The 22,938-nt window shown below is 40.3% G+C and overlaps 3 protein-coding genes and 1 long non-coding RNA gene across 5 annotated transcripts; 1 reads left to right on the top strand and 3 right to left on the bottom strand.

Annotated features, from left to right (window-relative positions):
• Positions 1–928: 928 nt before the first annotated feature.
• Positions 929–2,867, bottom strand: LOC111947547. The gene is made up of 2 exons (XR_002873422.1): positions 2,479–2,867; positions 929–2,401 (listed from the first exon to the last, which is right to left on the bottom strand). It is a non-coding gene; the product is annotated as an uncharacterized LOC111947547 (long non-coding RNA).
• Positions 2,868–5,864: 2,997 nt separating this feature from the next.
• Positions 5,865–9,276, top strand: LOC111947546. Its single transcript, XM_023955998.1, has 5 exons — positions 5,865–6,166; positions 7,001–7,103; positions 7,260–7,995; positions 8,235–8,453; positions 8,905–9,276. The coding sequence occupies exons 2-5, from the start codon at positions 7,004–7,006 to the stop codon at positions 9,110–9,112; spliced, it is 1,263 nt and encodes a 420-aa protein (XP_023811766.1). The 5' UTR covers positions 5,865–6,166; positions 7,001–7,003; the 3' UTR covers positions 9,113–9,276.
• Positions 9,275–10,657, bottom strand: LOC101174319 (G2/M phase-specific E3 ubiquitin-protein ligase-like). The gene is made up of 3 exons (XM_011493309.2): positions 10,472–10,657; positions 10,157–10,371; positions 9,275–9,698 (listed from the first exon to the last, which is right to left on the bottom strand). The coding sequence occupies exons 1-3, from the start codon at positions 10,585–10,587 to the stop codon at positions 9,457–9,459; spliced, it is 573 nt and encodes a 190-aa protein (XP_011491611.1). The 5' UTR covers positions 10,588–10,657; the 3' UTR covers positions 9,275–9,456.
• Positions 10,658–17,890: 7,233 nt separating this feature from the next.
• On the bottom strand, positions 17,891–21,788 carry LOC101157448. 2 transcript variants are annotated; one of them, XM_023955995.1, is made up of 10 exons: positions 21,476–21,788; positions 20,642–20,759; positions 20,387–20,511; positions 19,967–20,276; positions 19,750–19,841; positions 19,215–19,262; positions 18,921–18,967; positions 18,755–18,847; positions 18,340–18,650; positions 17,891–18,228 (listed from the first exon to the last, which is right to left on the bottom strand). In XM_023955995.1, the coding sequence occupies exons 2-10, from the start codon at positions 20,751–20,753 to the stop codon at positions 18,044–18,046; spliced, it is 1,323 nt and encodes a 440-aa protein (XP_023811763.1). In that variant the 5' UTR covers positions 20,754–20,759; positions 21,476–21,788; the 3' UTR covers positions 17,891–18,043. The 2 variants fall into 2 exon arrangements, with proteins under 2 accessions (XP_023811763.1, XP_023811764.1); XM_023955996.1 differs by having other exon boundaries at positions 20,387–20,505.
• Between the last annotated feature and the right edge of the window lie 1,150 nt (positions 21,789–22,938).

The following is a 22,938-nucleotide window of genomic DNA, read 5'->3' as shown; positions in this document are numbered from 1 at the left end:
AGGCCCGGGCCGGCCCAGCCATCCTGCCACAGCACCTGCTGCCGGGGTTGCGGTTGCTGCCCGAGGGATTCGAGTCCACAAGTGTCCAAGAGCACTTGCTCCCTGAGCGCTGCCTAAGGACCAGGCGCCGCTGCACTTGCTCCCCCCATTACACGGTTTACAGCAGAGCATGAAACTCGATAGTCGCTGTTCTCTGTTTTCGTAATAAAACGCCTCTTCTGTTCTAATTATGTATTACTACAAAATAATATTATTACATACGGCAAAGCTTTCTATTCACAAGATATATAGGAAGTTGTCGACATTGAAGTTGCATTTATGTAGATTTTTTGGAACCTATTTATCTCAAAATAGCTCTGTCAGATAAATGCATCTAGACATTAAAGAAAAACACAATTATAAACAACAAACCACAACAAGAATCAAGTTTCTCATGCACGAGGGAGAGGAGCAAATGTGTTGGAAAAGGTCCACCACGTTTCTCTTCTCAAAGGTCTGCCTCTCCCTGTGCACCTTTTATTAAGAACACAAGAAGGAGGTAACATTTTCAAGACAAAGAGGAAAAGTTCATTAGGGGGTGTCGTATAATGACCCATTTGGTTGGATTCTAACTTCAAACAGTATCCCTTATCAGCTCAGGACAGTGTGTCGTAAACCCCTCATCCTGGGTGGGAGATGAGAAGCAGATGAACAAACACACAACTGTTTTCAGAAGAGGTAAAAAGGTCAATCTGAGTTAACATTTAAAGACACGTTTAAACAAATACATTTAAGCAATGATAATAATAAAACAAATTCCTTCACATACTCCCTCCTTTTTATCATTGAGAAATGTCAAAATCTCACATCCAATATCACATCTCTTTTCAGTTTTCTGTGACATCTTCATTTTTATAACACTTTCAATTTACACTCAGATGAGAAGTTCTTTTTTTTTTTTTTTCAAGTCATTTCAGTTTCAAAATCATTACAGTCATCTTGTTCTCCCTTTAAAAACAAGTTGTATTCTTGACTCATAAGAACACTTTGTACTCAACCATTCACTGCTCTGGAAATCATAGATTGAATACAAGGAAAAATGCACATAGTGAACACACAACATGTGATCAGTACCATAAGAATAGGTGTCACTATTTTTAACAAAAGTTGCCACCAGGAACCAAAAGCAAAACCAGGAGAAGAAATCCCAAGATTGGGGTTTCCTGTCATTCTGAATTGCCTGCTGAACCTTTTCAAGTTGATGTAATGCTTCGGTGATGCTGTGACCTTCATCGATGTTGTCAGGAATAAATGTACAACAGGTATAATTTAACATTTTACAAACACCTCCCTCCTGAGCAACCAATAAGTCCAAAACCAATCTGTTCTGTAGAACCATAAGTCTCATGCTTGACATTTCTTCACTATAGCCTTTAAATGCTTTAATTGTAGCGTTCAAAAATAAACCTAATCTATAATCAATGGTCTCAATTCTGAAAGTGTTTTTAGCATTTCCAACCTAGGGAAACAATGCCATAGTTACCTTTTCCCCAGTATTCCAGTGTTTATGGTCTTCAGGAACATGTGATCCCCAAATGGAATCATGTGGCTTGACATCAATAAGGTTACGTCTGTGGCTCAGGTGAGGCTCATGGACTGCAGAAACTATGAAAGTGTGACCTGTGACCTTTACAGAAACACAAATCCCACTCCAGTCTCTAGGCAGACTGAGGTAGAGGGCCTGCCCACATAACCAAAACATTTGATGAACCACATAAGTACCATTGTTACCTGGAATTAAATCTGGATTAGATCCAACACAACATCCTCTGGGGCAGGGAACAGCATAACCATGGGAAACTCTGTCATTGATTATCTGGACTGTGAAGGGAACAAGAAGTTCATGACACATCTTTATCGGCAAAGTTCCTAAAAACTCTGTGCCATTTTTAGTTACGCAATATGGAAACACAGTTCCTGGTTCCACACTAACATATGGAGCTAATGATTTTGTCAATTTCAGTTTTTTAAACTGATACAAACTCTTACAACTCGGTCTTACAAGAGTTCCATTTGAAATGGTGACGGCTCCAGTACTAATATACCCTCTGGTACTATATTCAATAACACAGTCGCTCTTCCACTCAGAAAATTGCTTTGCCTGCAAATTAGGATGTAGGGATGAAGCTTCAATTACAGAACAAACATAGCAATCCGATCTATTCTTTTCTTTAGCCAGTAACATAACATACCTATACCAAGAATTTGTCATATACAGGTGAGTTATGTTCATTTTTGGACTATTCAAAACATCATGTTCATCAATGCTCAGCCATCGTCGAGAAATGTTTCTTTTCCTTGTTGGTGGTTCTTCTTGCAGGTGGATAATGATTCCAAAAGAACCAAATCCTTGTGGTGGCTCCTGCTGACAGTAGCAGGAACATTAAACAAAATAAACTGTCTCTTAGCCCGGTTGGACACGCCATGGTGGATATGTACCTATCTTCGGGAGGGAGAGGTTACTAGCACATCACCTCCTCAAGTCCTCTAACAGTGTAGGATCCGTGTAGTGCAAAAGAGTTCTGGTGTGCTTTCTTCCCTAAGACTAGGTGGATCGCTCGGCTTCGCTGACGTTGAGACAAGCAGCTTCTATACGGCTGCCTCCCTTTGTAGTCAGACTTCCCCACCTAGCAGTTGGAATTAGCCTCACCCAGATGCTTTTTCTTGCAGTGTGACAGGTGGATCCAAAACGTCCTTTCAGCAATCTTTACAGCTGTTGGTGTAGTCAGCAGGACTTGGAATGGCCCTTCCCCCCGTGGGCTGGACCAACACTTCCTTTTTATGGCCTCCACAAACACCCAGTCACCAACCTGCACTGGTGAAGTGTCCTGTGGAGATAAGAAGGAATCTGGCACTTGATTTGTCCTTTGCACATCTTTAGTGGTAAACATTTTTCTCAAATAATCCACTAAATTTGCATCATCATCTGGAGAATGTTGCTGTGTAGGATCAATGTCTGGTAACCTATAAGAACGTCCATACAACATTTCAAAAGGCGTTAAAGGTTGACCTGCTGTGCGTGTGATACGCATACTTAGCTGAACTAAGTCTATGCAGTCAGGCTACTGTCTGTTTGTCTCTTCCATGCATTTCTTTAACTTTGATTTGATAGTGCCATTAGTTCTCTCAACTAATCCTGCACTCTGTGGGTGATAACTACAATGTCTCTTTAAATCAATCCAAAGATGTTGAGCCATTTTGTCTATCACTTGATTTACAAAATGTGTACCATTATCACTTCTTATCACTTGTGGTATGCCAAAAGTTGGGATTATTCTTTTACAAATACCTTTAGCTACTGTAATAGCATCTTGTGTTGCACATGGAAAAATTTCAACCCATTTGGAAAATGCATCAATAATCACTAAACAATATTTCAATTTTTTTTTGCTTTTATTTAATTTAATAAAATCCATAAGGATTGTATGGAAAGGAAAAGGTGGTTCAGAAAATCTTCCTCTCTTAAATTTAACATTGCCTTGGGGATTATGATGCATACATGTAACACATTGTTTACAAAAAGTTTTTTGAATAGAGAATAAATCCATAAGTTGTATAATATTTCTCTAATAAATTCATCCTCCCCCCTGTTGAATCATGGCAAAGCCCATGACTCAAAATTGCTGCCCATTTGTACATGGATTTTGGTAAAATAGGTTTACCTTCTGTGCTGACATAAAGACTTTGTTCTAACTTTGCTCCCTTTTTCAACCATAAATCTTTTTCTTGTTTCGGTGCACTGGGTGGCATTTCTGTTAAAACATCAGCGGTTGCATCTGCAGTCACATTCTCATTTGTGCATATTTCTACATCTTTTGTTGCAGCTTGCTTTGCTGTTACATCTGCAAAGGAATTACCTTTAGAATTATGATCTGTTCTTCGTGTGTGTGTCTCCCATTTACATATTGCTACTTTAGATGGTAACATTACAGCAGTCAATAATTCTTTCAATAATTCTTTCATTCAACATGCGTTACTGGTTTTCCTGTTGATGTCTTAACCCTGAGTTCTTCCACTGTTGACAAAATAAATGCACTGTAGCAAACGCATATTGGCTATCAGTATAGATCGTAACTGGCTTATCTTTAAACAGTTTGCATGCTTCAGTTAAGGCTGTCAACTCTGCTGATTGTGCTGAGGAATTTCCACACAGGGGTCCTGCCTTCAGAACCTTATCTTCAGTTACAACAGCAAAACCCACTTTGTTTCTGCCTGTTTCATCTTTCTTTGCTGACCCATCAACAAAAACTATTTCCCTTTCAGTGAGATCTAAAAATTCATCACAAATTGGTTGAATTTCTGGTTCTGATTCATCTTTTATCTTGTCATTTCTTTTACCATCTAATCAATCTGATTTCTTCCTTTCAGGACAATCTCTCAGCCAATGATCTCTCTGTCCACAAATCCAACATCCCTCATCAACCTGCTCTGACCCTCTGTTGCTACTTCCTCTAGACCTTCTTCAAAAATTTTCTTTAAAATTTCCTTTTCCACGACCACAATTTCTTCCTCTGTTCACATTCCTTCCAAAAAACACATCACTACTTTCCTCCTGCCAAAATGTATCTACACTTTGATTCCTAAATTTCTTTCTATTCACCATCAATTTTTTTCTGCATGAACAGCAAAATTCATAAACTTATCTCTGAGTCCACAATTAGCTTTAAAAACTTCTTCAAATCTGACTCTAAAATCAAACACTAATTCTCCATCTTTTTGCTTAGTTTGACCAATCTTTCCAAAATCAGGTCTCATTGGAAAGGCTTCTCTAATTCTTTGTCCTAAAAGTGTAAGACTTTGAATCAACTCTTAGACTGTTATGCGGAAGAGGTCTGGGTGGATCATCATCATCCATAGGATTCCTTTACTTTTGCCCAGTCTGCTTTCATAGCAGTCATACATGCTTGCTGACATTTAATGCCATTCAGATGATAAGCTCTCTGAACTTCCATCATTTGCCCGTGAGAGATAACTCCCCTCACTGCCTTCCTAACATCCTCTAATGTCCAGGTGCTAAACAAAAGAAGTGTAGGCCTCTGGCCATCTTCTCCAGCTCTGGGATTGGGCACTTCAATGATTGGAAATGTCTATGCAACTTTAGATGACTCTCCAGCTTCTTCCAAACCAACACCCATAGTTTTTTCTCCATTCAAGTTTTTCCCTTTTCCTCCTAACATTATTTTTCCTTTTTCTGGTTTATTTAAATCAGTCACTGGTGGGTAAAAACCCGTCAACAGAGGAGCATTCGTCCCCTGGTAGGGAGGAGGTGAGAAATCAGCTGGTTTCTGCTCTCCCCCCTTTCATCCTGCTCCTGCTCGGTCTGCAGCCTGCTGCAGCCTGCAGTTGCAGGGGTCTGAGTCTCACATCTGATTTATCTCTAGTTTTACCTTTCTGAATGCCATTCTTTATTTTTCGTTGCTTCATTTAAGCACAGTTTTGCACAAATTAATTCTTCACCATTTTTTTGTTTTTTTTTCTAGTTTTTAATTCTGTTTTTAATTTGTAACCTTTGAACTAATTCAGTACATTCCCCTTAAAATCCTAGTTTTTATCCCATTTTATCAAGAATGTAGTTGAACCTGGATGAACCTCTTTCCATATATTTTTAATCTCATGATAATTCAACTTTTTTTATTTGAATTCCCCCATTTTTTAAAGTTTTTTTATTCATTACGTTAGTCACAGAGTGTGATCAGAACCAACAGAGAATTTCTCTCAGGACCGAATTTCTACGGTGGCCGAGAACCGCCATTGCAGCAACAACAAAAGAAGTGCTGCAAAAAAAAAAAGTTACAGCAAACATAAAAAAATACAACTGCAAAAACAAAAAATTACCTGCAATTACCAAAAAACCGCTGCAAATAACCGCCATCCCAGCCATCACAAAAAAATGTACTGCAAACAAAAAAAAGCGATCATATCCAAAAAAGTTGCCTCAACATCAGAAACACTGCAGACATTAAAAACGTCTAACGGAAGTGAATCTTGAAAACACCAGTGACGTCACGACTGATCGGAGATCAGTTTGCAGATTTATACACCAGAAGTGCATTGGTTTTTGCTATATTCACTGCTGCGACAAGGAGGAAAACAGGAGTACGAATCAGAAAACGGACGAGAGAGTGTGGTAAGTGAAAATATTAGTATTCATTGTTACTATGTGTACTTTTGATGTTATTCATTAGGCCAGGTAGCCTCAGGTTTATGTCGGTTTATTGTTAGCTTCGGCTAACGCTAGTATACAGAAAGATCACTATTCATTCTGCGTTCACGCCAAACGCGATTCACGGGGCAAATTTGCGTTTGCCGCCTGTCCTTTGCCGCGCGGCGAAGTCTCTGTTCAAAAATGTGTTTCTGTGCTTGATTATGCGGCCGCATATGCATTAGCTATAAGCTAATGTTTTTAGCCTGATCCTTTCATTAGGCAGTGTCTATTTATCTCACACAACGCATGGAAGACGCAGGTTGTGTTGAGAGATCAGATTAATTTATTATTAAAAGTTCTACAAAAACATCAGTAATCACGTCTCCATTCAGGGTTCATTGGCGAACGAGCGAGCTCCACCAGTGCCGCCAGCCCCCATGCTACTCGCTGACTGGCAGACGGAGAGCTGCTGCCTTTCAGCTAATGTTTTTAGCTTTCAGCTAATGTTTTTCGCCTGATCCCTTCATGGAGCGTGTTTGTTTATCTCATTTACAACGCATGGAAGACGCAGGTGTTGTGGAATTTGTCTGTAAATATTTTTTTTAATGGGGAGGGAGGTTACCGGTAAGTGAAATATTTTTGTTGATGCGAATTTCTTCTTATTTGTTTTTAGCCAAATATGATAGTGTTTAATGAATAGGTTGGGTTTATATAGTGTGCATTTTATTATATGAATATGTATTTAAACAGAGGGATTTTTGAGAAAGTACCTGAGTGAATTTTAAACTTTACTTTCTCTGCTTTATCATTTAACAGGTCATGTTTTGTCCTTTCTGTGGGGTGAACCTTCCATGCATCCTGGTATACTGTAGCTCATGCTACAGAAATGTCAGGTTCCTATTGAGTCTTCAAGATGAAGGTACTTTTTTTCAGACTGTTAATCATATGAATCATATGAATATGCATCCCTTTTACTTTACATCTTTGAATTATAATGTAACAAAAAATAATTAGCAACTCCCTAGATTAGTCATTTCGAAGCCTCTAATATAGTATCCTCCTTTTAAACCCTCAGGTCATGAAGCTACTTCACTGGATGGACTTATCCAAAAATATTTCACAGAGGGCCATAGTTATGAAATAATAGTTGACTTACTGAAATCAAAACACAACATATCAGTCAGTCTTCGCAATCTAGAACGAAGATTAAAAGATGCAGGCCTGACCAGAAGACTGAACTACACTCCAATTGCTACTCTGAGGACAGTTATTTCTGAGGAGCTAAAGGGATCAGGCCATCTTTTAGGATATAGAGCGATGTGGCAGATTTTGAAACAAAAACACTCTTTTGTCGTCAGACGAGATGATGTGATGCACCTCATGGCAGAGCTGGATCCATGTGGAACAGAGAATCGCAGCAGACGTAGATTTGTTCGAAGGGCATATCATTCAATGGGACCAAACGAAACCTGGCACGTTGATGGGTATGATAAATTAAAACCTTTTGGAATTGCAATAAATGGCTGCATTGATGGCTTCTCCAGAAAAATTATGTGGCTGAATTGCGGAAAGACCAACAACGACCCTTCAGTAATTGCTCAATACTATGTCAACTGTATAGTTGAGCATGGAGTTTTTCCAAAGCGGCTCCGCACAGATTGTGGCACTGAAAATGGCACAATGGCCGCCCTTCACTGTACCCTGAGATCAGAGCATACAGATGAGTTCGCAGGTGCTAAAAGCCACATGTATGGAACTTCAACATCAAACCAGCGGATTGAAAGCTGGTGGTCCTACTTCCGGAAACAAAGGTTTTTCTTGCTTTCAATTTATTTGTTTTATTTGATGATTGTATTTGCTGTATGCATGTAGGCTAATAAATATGCATTCTCCAAATGCATCCACATCATGTTTTTCTGTTATCAAAATTCTTTATTATAATTGAATTATATTTAATTATTATTCTGCCAAGTTCTTATACTACATTCAATTAAAGCATAATTCTACGTATTCACCTTCATATGTGTAACAAATATTTTTCTCTATGCAGGAGCCAATTTTGGATGGATCTTCTCAGTGACTTGAGGGAGCGACATCTCTTCAATGGCAGCCCTGCACATACAAATTTGGTGCGATACTGCTTCCTGGGAGTTCTGCAGAAAGAACTGGATGAATACAAGCATTATTGGAACACGCACACCATTCGTCCTGTTCGCCAATCCCGGTGCCCATCTGGTAAACCTGAGGCAATGTATTATGTACCTCAAAGGTGAGAATTAACAGTTTTCTTTATAGTATTTTGGTCTTTGTTCCTATTTACTGATAAGAACAAAACATTGTCAGGTGTATTGGGGGTGGGGATTGTGGTATAATTAGGTCCTTTGTAAGGATTTCAACTCCTGAAGTCACTTGTTTTAATTTAAGTATTATAGGTTATTTTAGGTTGAGTATCTTTCTCCACCACCTTCCCCAGATGCTGGGACTCATGGTTTTAATAATTTTGATTATAAAACGTAAACTTTAAAATACACTTTTCCAGTTTTGTAGTACTTTCTCAAATATTTGATACTTAGTTCGGCCTAAGATCAATGCGTGTCTCTGCATTCTTGTTCTGTGAAGATAATTAGAATGACCATAAAACAAAACAAAAAATATAACAGAAAGGCTCAACTTTTTTGATGTGTTGCTCAGTATTAACACTTCTCTGTATTTGCTTGTAGATTTGATGGAAGCAATTGTGGTTTCCCAGCATCTGCCCAAACCTTAAACCACATCACCAGCATCATGCCAGTGCCAGCAACTCCAGGTGGGGATGAGCATGAAACTCTATTTGGAGAACTGCAACAAGAGAGTGGTCTAAGAGCTCCTGTGCAGTGGGAATCAGCTGTAGAGAACTACATCACCCTAAAAACCATGGCTGGTCTGTAAAACTTAAGGCAGGATTTCTTGAAAACCAGCAGGAGGCAGACTGTCGAGAACTGGATTTGGGCACCCAGAACTAAACAAATACAACCTTTTAATGCATAGTATTGGCTATGTCGTTATTTCTCTGTCATTCCATTTGTCAAATAAAGTTTTCTGTGTCTGAAAAACAGTAGTACAGTATCTTTATTATACAAACAAGCGTACAAAACATAAAAATGCAATAAATAAAAATGCAATTTTTTCAGTGCAACTTGTGTTTTATAAAGTGCAAGAGAAATATAACATTGTTCCATGAAACAAAACTAAACAGGTGTGGCAACAATAGCTTTTACAACAAATGCATTGCTCTAAAAGCACCCAAAGCCAGGGGAATTCTTTATTCCGAAGTCCATGTTGGCTTTAAAGGCAGTATAGGAGTCCAAAAGAGGAATCTTTAAAATGTTGGCACAGGTATTCGCCATTGGGAATTTGGATGTTGAGGGAGACATGAAGTGAAGGCGTGGCAGAGGACTCATACCAGCAGGAGGCACACAGGGCACACCTGCAGCAAACATTAACACCTCCTCCAAGGTCACAGCGCTGTTATCTTCTAAAATCAGAGCATAGGAAAGAAAGTGACAAAGGGCTTTTGAGTGTATTTATAATAACTTTATTTACGAAAAACAACCCAAAGTGGTATGTTAACCACTCACGCATTTCTAAGAAATTTTCTAAAAACCTACTCTTTGCTCGATTACATTCTTTCCTTTACTATGAATAATATGCACATCCATCTTTGCAAAAGTTTGGATGTTAGTTTTCGTGGGGGAAATGCAGGCACCCTGACTAGGCCAACTCCAGGATTATGTCATAAATTGTGCGACACCCACACAGAGAGTAAGTGTGAGTCTCAGAAATCAAGTCATCCTCATTCTTGCAAGCTCATCAATGTGCTAAAGGTAATACATAATCATATATATGGAGATGGTTTACTCTGCAAGGGTTAGAAGAGCTTAATATAGGCACCGAAACATTTAAATAATTTGTATAAAAACAAAATTCCGTTACCTTCACAATCAAGAAGATAGTCTGCCCAGTAAGTCCTGGCTTTGTCTTCCTGAGTCCTCATGTTGCTGCCTTGTGGACTGAGTACTGGCTGGAACAGATTTTCTACCTGTTCAGCAGACAGCTTCACCTCAGTGTGACAGAGAGCAGGAGTCAAAACTGTTGGATGTTCCTTCAAAGCTGTCAGGAACTGCAGTGTTTCAAGTCCAGCCTTGAATCTGAAATATAAATATAATATGGACATGAAGTTACAGTGCATCATGTGGAAGTAAACAAGCAAGAAAATGGGACAACAAATCTTTTATGTTGAAAACCTACCTCTCGATTGCTGTGCTGTTTCTGTGGATGATGTACCACTTCAGATACTCCTCTACTAGCCGTGTTTTTTCCTCACATGACCCAACACGCCTGAAGCAACCAGCAGTCTGCAACATGGCACTGTTCTGCAAAATCAAGTCCTGCAGAATTTGCACTGAAGGTGCATTCTGTATGGAGTTATTTCAGTCTCAATAATCAGAAATGCACACAACCGGTTTTACAAATACACACGCTCCGATTCACAAATGTCATTTTATGCAAACGTGAAAAATAAATTCGGAAATACACACCCTGTGTTTCACAAACACACAGATTGTGTTTCACAAATGCACACTAAATGTTTTACAAATGCACAATAAGTGTTTCTCACAAATGTGCACACTGTTTTTCACAAAAACATTTTAGAAATTCACAATAAATGTATCAGAAATACACAGTAAGTGCTTCACAAACGTGATTTTTAGTTACACATGTGATGTGAACTCACAGATCATTCGAATTGCAGACTGTGCATTCAAAATCCCGTTCTCGTTTGTGAATCTCCCCGTGTGTGTGAGAGATTTTTCTACGGTGAATATTGAGACTCATCTGACGGAGCGGGTCAACTAATGTCACCATTGGCTAGTGAATCTGTCAATCAAACTCATCGGCAAAGCAGGCGGGTTCGCTTTTAGCCAATCGAATGGCCCCTTACACTTTCTCTACGCTTTCTGCAGGTGGCAAAAGCTCCGCCCATATTTGATTCTGTACCAGTCGGTCGTTAGCGTGTTAGCCTTAGCATGGCTTGTCGGTTTATTTGCCTTGGGTTGTCAAAAATTACTGGCTTGTGCAACTTTTCAGTGGACCTGGGAGCAAGGCAACAGTGGTTGAATGCAGTTGACATTGAATCCATCGAACTCTGTACTGGTCATGAGATTTAAAATGAATGTTTCACTCGGGATTGTTTGTACGTTATTCTCTTAGCTTTCATGCTAGCGTCATTTCAACACTCAGACACGGTTCCCTTCGGTCGTGATCATCTGAAGGTGGAGGAGAAAAATCTTTAACTTCCACAGAAGGTTTTGTGGAGAAACTGGCATCACTTTGCTCCGTACCACGCAGTGGGACTACATTACCTCAAGTTCATCTCACTGTCAATCACAGACGCCCAATATACACCTCCCCTGCTCAGCCCAAAGTCACTTTGATGGACCTTAATTTTATTTTTTTAATAACTCAAATGTCATTGATTTTATATTGTAACCATATACATATACACCTCTTGGCCAGGTCACCCTTGCAAAAAAGATCCTCATCTCTCTGGGTTTTATAGCTGGTTAAATACTACACAACAAAAGATGGTCATAGAACAACAAAGTGCAAACATTCACCCTTTATTGCAGAGTAAAATTCAGTGAAAACATGGACAGATTAAAACATCAAAATTTAAGCAAATGTGGGATCTCTACTGATTTGAATTTTATTTAAAGTGGAACTAATTTTCATAACTTCCTTACATACAATGAAGTCCCTTGAACAATACAGCAGTATTGATTTGAACTCTGTCTTACTCCCCTCAGTCTCTCTTCTTCTGTATGTAATTATGTCGCCTAAATTAAGTTCTAAACAAACGGGACAGTAAAGATGTAGGTCCACTCCCACACGGTCTGAATTAAACAATGGATTGATGTCGTCTTGCAGTTCCAACATTTGTGGACCCAAAAGGTGACTGTCCCATTCCAGGACATTGATCCCAGGATGAGGTTCAGTCATGGATCCACTCTCCTCCCATTCAATCTCTGGAACCAGCATACCCTGACAAAAAAAAAAAAAAAAAAAGATACTGTTTATGAACAGCACTGTTTTTTTTAATGTTTTAGATTATGTAGGAACAGAGACCCACTAATAATGACTTATATTGTTTCTAGCAGGCAGACCTCATATCTCCATAACTGTTTTTAATTTGCAAATAAGTGACTCTTAACAAAGTAGTGAGATTAGTACAGCTGATGGCTCATAATGCCAAACATTGTGATGCATTTTGAACTTGCAGATGTGCTATTCTTCCTACTTGATTTAAAAAACCAAACAATTTAGGGAAATAGTTTGCACCACACAACAATAATACTTTTCATTCATTTTTGATGAAAATTCCTTGTAGTCATTGTGATTTCATCATACTGTTCTTGATACTTTCCACTTTAGTCGAACTGCACACAAATCAGTTGTCCAGTACAGTGAGATTAAATAAAGCAGGGTTTTTCAACCAGTGTGTGTGCCGCGGGAGATGGTCAAGTGTGCCGTGGGGAATTGCCCTACTTCACTGATCTGAAATCATTTTCCATCTCCAGGAAATCAGCTCTTTGTTAATCCAAACAGGCACTGATAAAACACTGAGTAGTTAGGAATATAAAAGATCTTAAAATGACTTTTTCTTTGTGTTTACTTAATTCTATAAAATACATTTTGATAAGGTTGACAGTACCGTGATTTAGCTGCAGCTATAACCTTGTAAGGAAAAGTCCCGCCCCTTTAACTGTCTCCACCAATCATTCTTGAAGGCTTAATCACATGTCATCAGTCTGACCAATGAGAAGTGGTTAAAGTTTTCACTTCCTTGTTTTTAATTCTGCTGATAAAGTCGCTCAGTTATAACAAAAATACCAGCTAAAGCTCGTCTTTAGCGGTGTAAATTTCCACAGAGTCCGGTGTCAGACCGTGGAACAAGAGAACAAAGGTTGAAAAACACTGAAATAAAGCACTTACCCGGGGATCAGAAACAGGGTTCTGGGTCAAGCCCAAATGCCACAGCTGATTTGGTGTCATGCTTTGCTCCGTCCTGATTGGCTGTCCCACGCGTCACTAAAGACATCCAAACTGGCCTGAATGCGTGGTAGGAAGATGTAATGGCAGCAGAATACGTGATGTTACTGATATTGAGCAAGTCTTGGTCCTCAGGAGAGTGCAGGATGTTGTAATATAAACCAGTAACAGTCATGAAGACATCACACCAGAGGAGCTCAATCCTGTATTTGGAAAAAAGCAAAAAGAAATATTATATTGTCAGATTTATTTTTAATACATCATTCACTTTTATGTATATATTAAAGCATCTAAAACTAGGTTCAACTCACCGTTGATTGTGTGTACACTTTTCCCACAATGAAGCCGTTTGTGTCAGTTGTACGTACTGTGAGCATTAACTCGGCTATGCCCACGTTTTCTCCTCCGTGATCTCCTCTCACCCTGACAATACCATGAAAATCAAGTCTCAAACACATAATTACAAATGCATCGCCAATACGGTACACATCAACTTAAAATGTAATGTTCTTATGTATGATGCCAATAAGTAGAATTTCTAGGTTAGATAAATTGCAGGAGTGGGTTACATGTATCACTGGGGAAAAAAATGAGGTGAGAGAGACTGTTAAGGGGGGGTAAAATGTTATTCACGAGGGGAAAGTTTTAGAGTTGGCTTTGTTTTCAGAGGAGTCTAAAAAAAGTTATTTTATTTTTGTACAAAAAACCAAGTACTTATACTGCCTGATATGTGAATAAAAGATTTCTTTATGAAAAACATGAATACCTCAGAGGTAAGCCATAAACGTTCACAGCGTCACTGAAGAAGGCCAAGTGGGTGTCTGCACAGTTGTTCTCTGCTATCTTCTCAGGTACAAGATCTATGGAATACAAGTACAAATACTTTCAACTGACAGATATTTACAGGGGCAAAAATGCTAAATTCCCAATTGACAGGTAAAACAGTAATACAATAGGATGATAAAATATGAAATAGAATAGAATAGAAAGGTATTTAGGATGTCACGCTTCAGCAATTCCTAGAGAATAAATAAAAACACAACAAACATGGATGGATCATTTAGCTGTCTGAGATTAAATTACATAATTTTCAAATATTAGAAAGGGGAATTTTTTAAAACACTCTTGCTATGATAACTTGAGCTTGTAGTAAAGAACAGCTTTAAAAAAATATCAGAGACAAGACACTGATCACAGGAAGCCTGTGTGTAATACTTACAGTAACTTCTACTCAAATCACTGTTGACAGCAGATTTCTCCCATCCGCCCTTTCTGTGACTACTTATTGACTACAAAACAGCCTAAAAACACAATGTTTGGGATTCTTGTCATTTTGTCATTGGAAGTAAAGATACGGGGAATTTAGTGGCTGTCACTCTGACACAATCTCATAGGGCTGGTCATCACAATGAATACGGGTTCTAACGTTAGAAACTTAACGAGGCTTGGGGGGGGGGGTTTACTAGGCAGTGGCCCCCCCTCCTATGGTTGCCGTATGGAGTGGTCCCCCCCTCTTTCGGTTTTATTTGCACCTTAGACATGTAGGGCCCTTGGTAGGGGGGGTGCTTGGACATCACTGCCAGCAAGCAGCAGATGTCCTCCTAGCACCCTACCCGCCAATTTTAACCGCACCTTAGACATTTAGGGCCCCTTGGTGGGGAGGGTGAGGGGACATCACTGTGAGTAATCAGGAGATGTCCCCTCAGTGCCCTACCCGCCAATTTTAACTGCACCCCCCTTAGTACACACACCCCTCCCCCCTCAATATATACATCCCAACATAAACACACACACATGCACACACACACCCTCTTAAACACACATATACGCACACACATTTTGCAAGGAAGGTGGGACCTAGGACCATCTGTCCCCTGCCTCTTCCCTGGTGGGGGGTACGGGCCCCTTTGCAGCGGCGGCCGTGTCCCCGGGGTGCCGGATTCCTGGGCCCGGCGGTGCTCTCTCCGCGCGGTGGGGGGGTTCACATTACATCTGAGCCGGGGGTGTTGGTGTCCCTGGGGGGTGGGTTCTGGTCCTTGCTCCTGAGCGCTGGGCCCCGCCTAACTTCCAACTGTGGCCGAGCCTGGTCGGGCCATATTTACAACACCCCTTGTGGGCCCTCTTTTTTCCCCGGGGTTCCCCCCTCCTGGGCGGGGGCGGCGGGCCCCTGCCTTGCTCCTCCCTGGATCAACCGTGGGCCGGGCGGATGGCTGCCTGGAGTGCGGGGCGGGTCTCCCTTGGGGGGTCCTGGCTCGTACCTGGGGTTGGGGCGGGGGGATGCCCGGAACTCCTGGGTGGTGGTGGGGTGCTCGTCTGGGGCTGTGGGCGTCCCTCTCCGGTGGGGCCCTGCGTTGGGCTCTCCCGGCGCGGCGGGGGGGCTGTTCTCCTGGTTGGGCTGGGGCGGCCCTCTCTTTCCCTCTGTGCCTCCCTGCTCTCTGGCTCTGGGGGGCCTTGCGGCGGTCCTGCTGGCCCTGGCCTGGGTGGCGGGCTTGGTCGCCCGGGCGGCGGTTGTTCCCTGCCGGTTTCCGTGTGGCGTGGGGGGGATTCCGGCTGCCGCTGCTGCTGCGGTGGGGGTCTTGGGGTGGGGATGGCTGGGCGCTCTCCTTCCTTCTTTACACATTCCACCATCCATATTAGAAGAACATGAGCACTCACCTGAGCACGGGTGTTGGCTCACCTTTGCACTGGCGGTTTGCGTGACTGAATGACTGAAATGTTTCACACTAGTTGGTTTTAAGGCATAAGTATGCGTGTGAGCACTATCTGTTTTGTGCACATGTCGACAGATGTACATTTTTGCAACTAGCAGGTGTGTTTGACACTTGGGTGTGTGTGTGGACAGGCTCCGCCCTTTTTGTACTGCATTTGAGCCTTACCATGGTGATTAACAACCAGTAAACTTGTTGCTCTATGCTGCTTCATGGTCTTATCCCCCTTCCCCTCCTACTATCACCCTCCTTCCCCCCCTCTTTCTAACGTCCCTCTCTCTTCTTCCCCTCTTTCCTTTTCCGTCCGGTCCAACACCAAAGATCTTCAAACATGTTTGAAATTAATAAAGTTTGGCCTCAATTACAAAAGGGGTTTATTCAGACATACCTTTGGTTTGTCTGAAGATTAATAACCCCTCTTGTTAAAGTAAAATATGTCCAACACAAGAGGCCCTCAGCTCTCATCTGTTTGCCCAGCTGTTGGACAGGACAAGGTAAAAAAAAAAAAAAAAAAAAAAAAAAAAAAAAAAAAAAAAAAAAAAAAAAAAAAAGAAACTTAACGAGGCTTCTTTCATTCAACAGTGGATTCACGTCTGTTATATTCAAAAAATGCCGTTTTCATGAATGTCATATGAATTAACTTTGTTGCACATATCCACCCCGTCTTAAAGTCTGGGTTGTGAAAAGACTGTCTAACTTTAACCCGGATCGCGTTTACATAAAGGCAGCACACGGGACAGCTAACTTACTAGCTAGTTAGCATAGCATCAGTGTTTAAACAAATCCCCGTCTCTAAATCAATACTTTTTATTAAACTTTCTGTGCTGCTGTAAATCCGGCATGTTTTCCCCTTGGCTCCTTATGAATCATGTTAAGAACCTACATTGGCTGTATATCTAGCTTGAACCGACGCGCTAGCTTAAACTTCCCTCACACTCACACAGGGCAGGCAGACACAATTTGAGTCGAAAGCCGGCTAGTTTCGAGGCCCCTGGTTGGTTGTAGTTACTCGTGTTGTGTGAAGAGCTGGTATGCCAAGTATAAAACTTGACAAAACCATCATAAGTCCTCCCCCGCTTTCATAAAAAATATGACCGCACAGGCTAAGCTAAGCTAATTTGCGGTGGGGGTACTCTGCAAACGACTCGGCTGCAGTGTTCATAAAGCATTCACACATGTCACTTGGCTAAGGAGACCGCTTCAACTTAGTATTCAATAACATTACAAGATGTACAACGACGGAATGATAAAATAAGTGCATTACTTACGGGCTGAGACTGTTCCCGTTCTGAAGACCTCTCCGCCATGTTTGCCGCCCGCGTCCTCCCAACTGCTGTGCTGAACAGCTCCCTCCCTCGTCAGTTGAGAGTGAAGAGTGTAAGGGGCCATTCGATTGGCTAAAAGCGAACCCGCCTGCTTTGCCGATGAGTTTGATTGACAGATTCACTAGCTAATGGTGACATTAGTTGACCCGCTCCGTCAGATGAGTCTCAATATTCACCGTAGAAAAATCTCTCACACACACGGGGAGATTCACAAACGAGAACGGGATTTTGAATGCACAGTCTGCAATTCGAATGATCTGTGAGTTCACATCACATGTGTACCTAAAAGTCACGTTTGTGAAGCACTTACTGTGCATTTCTGATACATTTATTGTGAATTCCTAAAATGTTTATGTGAAAAACAGTGTGCACATTTGTGAGAAACACTTATTGTGCATTTGTACAACATTTAGTGTGCATTTGTGAAACACAATCTGTGTGTTTGTGAAACACAGGGTGTGTATTTCCGAATTTATTTTTCACGTTTGCATAAAATGACATTTGTGAATCGGAGCGTGTGTATTTGTAAAACCGGTTGTGTGCATTTCTGATTATTGAGACTGAAATAACTCCATAATTCTGAATCTAAAAGAAGAGACAATAGAGTACTTTACATTTCAAATATGAATAGAATTATAAAAACGGTGATGCCATATGGATCATTTGAAAGAATGGTGTAAGTGGATATAACGCTCTATACTCATATTTACAATTTCACACTCTTCTATCAAGTATCCTCATACCTCTTTTAGGACTTTCCCTATCTCCTCATCTGTTATCTCTCCTACAGATGACTTGAAACTGTCCTGCCCTGAGATGTAACTGATTAGGTTCTTTGAGAGGAAATATGGACCCGGTCCGCCATGTACAATGGACACAGCAATCATCTTGCCTGCTAAATAGTATTCATCCTCTAGGATAGCTGTCCAAGAAAATTCAGAGTTAAAAGTATTGCATCAGTTTCCATATTAAAAAACACTGCATGACTGAAATGTGTTTGTTTTTCCCTTTAAGACATTGTACAAAACAAAACCTGTTGAGTTGTAGACCAGATAGCGGCTCTCCATGGGTCCATCAAATATGGGCCGTTTCTTCAGCTCCTTCATCAGAAGGGAGAGGAATTCTCTCTTGGGACCACCAGTATCGATACCTTCCTCAAGAGTCCCTTCATTGTCAGAGAATTTCACTAAGATGTCTTTTTTCTCTGAAAATGTTGCCCTTTTAAATCCTCTGACTGCTCCATTCCAGATGTCAGAGCGACAGATGTTAAATCTGCTGACAGCTCGATGGTTGATCTCAAGGGCCAGGTTTGCCGTTATCTCAGATATAGATGGTTTGTCCATCCTGTCATCAGATAAATCATGAGTATATTACATGATACAGGATAGCAGACATTTTAGACAAGGAAAAATAATAACCACAGTTGAATTTAGTGCATAGTTTCTTACCCTTCATCTTCTTCAATGTCATGGTTGCACTCAACCCTGTCTGAGTCATCCTCATCCTCAATTACAATGGGCGCATAAAGCTCAGTATATTTACTAAGAAATTGAAACACAAATTTATTTTGTTGATGTTTTAATCATGAAATTATAAAAAAGTAAAATTTAATACCTATAGCATGTAGTTTCCATTGTGCCTGATGACGTTCCTGGGACCTCCTGTAAGTTAGAAAGTAAGATATGAATAACAAATATAACAAGGTTAGGTTACAGAAGTTTAAGTGTTTTAAGTTGTGGCTAAAATAGGACAGATTTAGAAAGAAAAGACTATTCTACTTTACACAAACATGGATCTGTAGGTCAGTGTGACACATAATTTTATGTAGTTGAAGACACTGATTGTGTGACAGTCTTTTCAGACAAGGCAAAGTGTGAACCATAGACTGTCTTTAGAAGCCACAATTACAGGAGCTGTTGAATCAGTGCCTGGCTCTCCATCTGCAGGTTCCCATAGCTGGAAGTGAAAAAGAAATTGTATATTAATATACATCAGTGAGTGCTTGACATCTGATTAATAGATCTAGAGCTGAACAAATTGGAACATTTTTTTGGATTCTATTATTCCGAGTGATTTAAGACAGGAGGAATGATCATTCTCATAGTATAATTTCTCCCAAAAAGTTGTTTTCTTAAGTTCATAAAATATGTGTAGGCCAGGACACTGCAACATCTTTCCATAAGATCAAGCAATATTTATTAATATGTCTAATTATCCTAAGTTTGATTAGTTACTGTATGAATGTATAACTGATGTTTATATTGCTGTTGTGTATTATTTCTACTTAATTGCTTGAAATAAACCATTTCAAATCAAAAATCAAAAAATGATATTTTTGTATGTTTTAGCGCAAAATTATGGCTTCCATGTAAGATTTAGAAGCATTTTCTCTTTAAGTTAGAATTGAAACTATGACAACAGTAACAACAAAAGTACCACTCACTAATGTATCAGCTGTATTGAATTCTTTAGACCTCGGACTCCTGATGATCACTTCTGAATCTGATGAGTCAGATTCATGGTTGGTTTCCTGAGCTGTGAAGTACAAGAACAGTATAAGAGGAATTTAGACTACTTAAAACAACAGACAATTTTTCTTGAAAAAAACAAATCACTTTAAAAATCTCTTCTTGGTTGGCAATTATTTCACAATTACTTACAAGAGGTAAAGAAATCTTCAGCTGTACAAATGTACAGTGTGATCCTTTGGTAGGCCTTCCCCAATGCCTCCTTGTACTCTTTTAGAGTGAAAGGTACTTCTGTTCCCGGTATATTACAAATCTTTGTACAGTCAGGGTAGAGCAGTGAGTAAGGACCACTTGGTAAATTTCTGTGGAAGGCCTTCAGCTTTTGCTCAGCTGCTCTCTGCAATGCGGTTGCATCCACCTCTGGTTGCACCAAAAGGGGAAGCACTGATCCTCTTACAGCCTTCAGTCCACCATCTTGTAGCCGCATAAGACCTACTGAAATCTACAGGGAAAAATAGAAATACTGAACGTTAACTAGATCAGTGACACTATAAATACATGACACTATGGACTGTCAACAAGTTATTAGTTTATATCAGCAAAAAGAGTTACCTTCACAAGCTTAAGGTTGTCGTTTAGTGATCTTTTCTTATTTTTGAAAGATCCTCGTCTTTCTTTCTCCTTCAGACTCCGGAAAGTCTGAAATGACTCCAACATACTTTTTCCAGTAGCTTCACCTTCAAATAAAGGTCCAATTGTCAATAAGAAATGACAGAGAAACACAGTGTGCTCAACTATACTCATAAAGTATACAGAGTGTAAAGTATATAAGCCTAATTTTATGAAAGAAAGAAACTTTAAACTTACTTGTGCCAGGCTTGTCATCATCAACATCACAAAGGAATTTAATGTTCTTTCCACACGAACAGCAAAACATTGGCTTAGAATGCTGCTGGTGTCCACAAAAAGGACAATACATTGTGATCTGCAAAAACAAAAAAGTATATATTGCTTTAGACTTACTTTACATTAACATTTTTGCCATTATTTCTTGTTTTTTGTTGATTTTTTTAACACAAGAAAGACATTGTATTTATTTACTAAATTTCATTTTCATTCTGGCCAAATATTACATTTAAATGAGAATACACCGATAACAAACCCATCATGCCTGCAAACTGTGAAATTAAAAAAGTATGTTGAATCTATAAAAAAATCTCTTAATTTGATGCCTATGCTGTTATTATACATTATTATTATTATTATACAAACAAAATTAAGGATTCTAGTAACTACTAGTAAAACTCATGTAAAAAAGGTTCGGGACCGCTACCATAACCCACTGGCGCCTGTCGGGCTAAGGGGTAATTAGCTTTCAGCTAATGTTTTTAGCTTTCAGCTAATGTTTTTAAGCTGAAAGCTAATGTTTGCTGAAAGCTCCTCCCGGCATATGCGGCCGCATAATCAAGCACAGAAACACATTTTTGAACAGAGACTTCGCCGCGCGGCAAAGGACAGGCGGCAAACGCAAATTTGCCCCGTGAATCGCGTTTGGCGTGAACGCAGAATGAATAGTGATCTTTCTGTATACTAGCGTTAGCCGAAGCTAACAATAAACCGACATAAACCTGAGGCTACCTGGCCTAATGAATAACATCAAAAGTACACATAGTAACAATGAATACTAATATTTTCACTTACCACACTCTCTCGTCCGTTTTCTGATTCGTACTCCTGTTTTCCTCCTTGTCGCAGCAGTGAATATAGCAAAAACCAATGCACTTCTGGTGTATAAATCTGCAAACTGATCTCCGATCAGTCGTGACGTCACTGGTGTTTTCAAGATTCACTTCCGTTAGACGTTTTTAATGTCTGCAGTGTTTCTGATGTTGAGGCAACTTTTTTGGATATGATCGCTTTTTTTTGTTTGCAGTACATTTTTTTGTGATGGCTGGGATGGCGGTTATTTGCAGCGGTTTTTTGGTAATTGCAGGTAATTTTTTGTTTTTGCAGTTGTATTTTTTTATGTTTGCTGTAACTTTTTTTTTTTTGCAGCACTTCTTTTGTTGTTGCTGCAATGGCGGTTCTCGGCCACCGTAAATTTCACTCCCCGTGCAACAAGCTTCTAGGTCAGACCTATTGTCTGATCCGGTCACACGTTTAGGGTCCTCCCAGGAGCAAAACCCGTTTTAGACTCCGGGTTCTTTTCACCTAAAGCCTAATGAGATGAAATCTTGTTCTACTCCAACAAGCAGCCTTGTGTTAACACCGCAAGGTTTCCAGCTGCTCACTGCTTCGAACAAGTTCACTCCTTTCACACATGCACACACATTCACACCAAAAAAAAACTTTTTTTACTTTATTTTTGTTGTTATTCTAGGCCTTTTAGGGACTTGAACCCTCTTACGCGTTTTAAGCTGCAGGACTCGAACCTACACCTTTATTTAGAATTCTGGACTTTTCCGGGACTCCAAACCCACACGTGTTTTAGGCAACAGGACTTGAACCTGTCCCTCAGAATTCTGGGCCACTTCGGGGACTTGAACCCCTGAAAAAGCGCTGTACTTGCCTTGTCGTTGTGGTCTGACTGGTTAACGAATAACGTCAATCCGGACCCAGGGATCAGACCAGTCGATTGGCCGGCGTAGAATTCACTACGACGGACTTTCCTCCGGAGACCTAGTCTCACGGGCTGTGCACAGACTTCAATCGGCATGATCCTCCCCCAAGGACGCAGATATGTTGTCATCCGGCTCGAATGGACCAAAGAATGTCAGATAAATGCATCTAGACATTAAAGAAAAACACAATTATAAACAACAAACCACAACAAGAATCAAGTTTCTCATGCACGAGGGAGAGGAGCAAATGTGTTGGAAAAGGTCCACCACGTTTCTCTTCTCAAAGGTCTGCCTCTCCCTGTGCACCTTTTATTAAGAACACAAGAAGGAGGTAACGTTTTCAAGACAAAGAGGAAAAGTTCATTAGGGGGTGTCGTATAATGACCCATTTGGTTGGATTCTAACTTCAAACAGTATCCCTTATCAGCTCAGGACAGTGTGTCGTAAACCCCTCATCCTGGGTGGGAGATGAGAAGCAGATGAACAAACACACAACTGTTTTCAGAAGAGGTAAAAAGGTCAATCTGAGTTAACATTTAAAGA

The sequence above is a fragment of the Oryzias latipes genome, chromosome 6 (assembly GCF_002234675.1).
Source record: "Oryzias latipes chromosome 6, ASM223467v1".
NCBI classification, from domain to species: Eukaryota; Metazoa; Chordata; class Actinopteri; order Beloniformes; family Adrianichthyidae; genus Oryzias; species Oryzias latipes.
The sequence above is the reverse complement of the archived record's forward strand: the minus strand, read 5'-3'. Positions and strand labels throughout refer to the sequence as shown.

Bases quoted from the DNA above. Each gene is read 5' to 3' on its own strand.
- LOC111947546 (XM_023955998.1), top strand. From the start codon at position 7,004: ATGTTTTGTCCTTTCTGTGGGGTGAACCTTCCATGCATCCTGGTATAC. The intron at 7,104-7,259 runs GTACTTTTTTTC...TTAAACCCTCAG, and splicing joins ATTGAGTCTTCAAGATGAAG to GTCATGAAGCTACTTCACTG. The intron at 8,454-8,904 runs GTGAGAATTAAC...ATTTGCTTGTAG, and splicing joins ATGTATTATGTACCTCAAAG to ATTTGATGGAAGCAATTGTG.
- LOC101157448 (XM_023955995.1), bottom strand. From the start codon at position 20,753: ATGTATTGTCCTTTTTGTGGACACCAGCAGCATTCTAAGCCAATGTTT. The intron at 20,512-20,641 runs GTAAGTTTAAAG...CTTTATTTGAAG, and splicing joins TGATGACAAGCCTGGCACAA to GTGAAGCTACTGGAAAAAGT. The intron at 20,277-20,386 runs GTAACTCTTTTT...TTTTCCCTGTAG, and splicing joins ACAACCTTAAGCTTGTGAAG to ATTTCAGTAGGTCTTATGCG.
- LOC101174319 (XM_011493309.2), bottom strand. From the start codon at position 10,587: ATGTTGCAGACTGCTGGTTGCTTCAGGCGTGTTGGGTCATGTGAGGAA. The intron at 10,372-10,471 runs GTAGGTTTTCAA...TTTATATTTCAG, and splicing joins AACAGCACAGCAATCGAGAG to ATTCAAGGCTGGACTTGAAA. The intron at 9,699-10,156 runs GTAACGGAATTT...CTCTGATTTTAG, and splicing joins CTATCTTCTTGATTGTGAAG to AAGATAACAGCGCTGTGACC.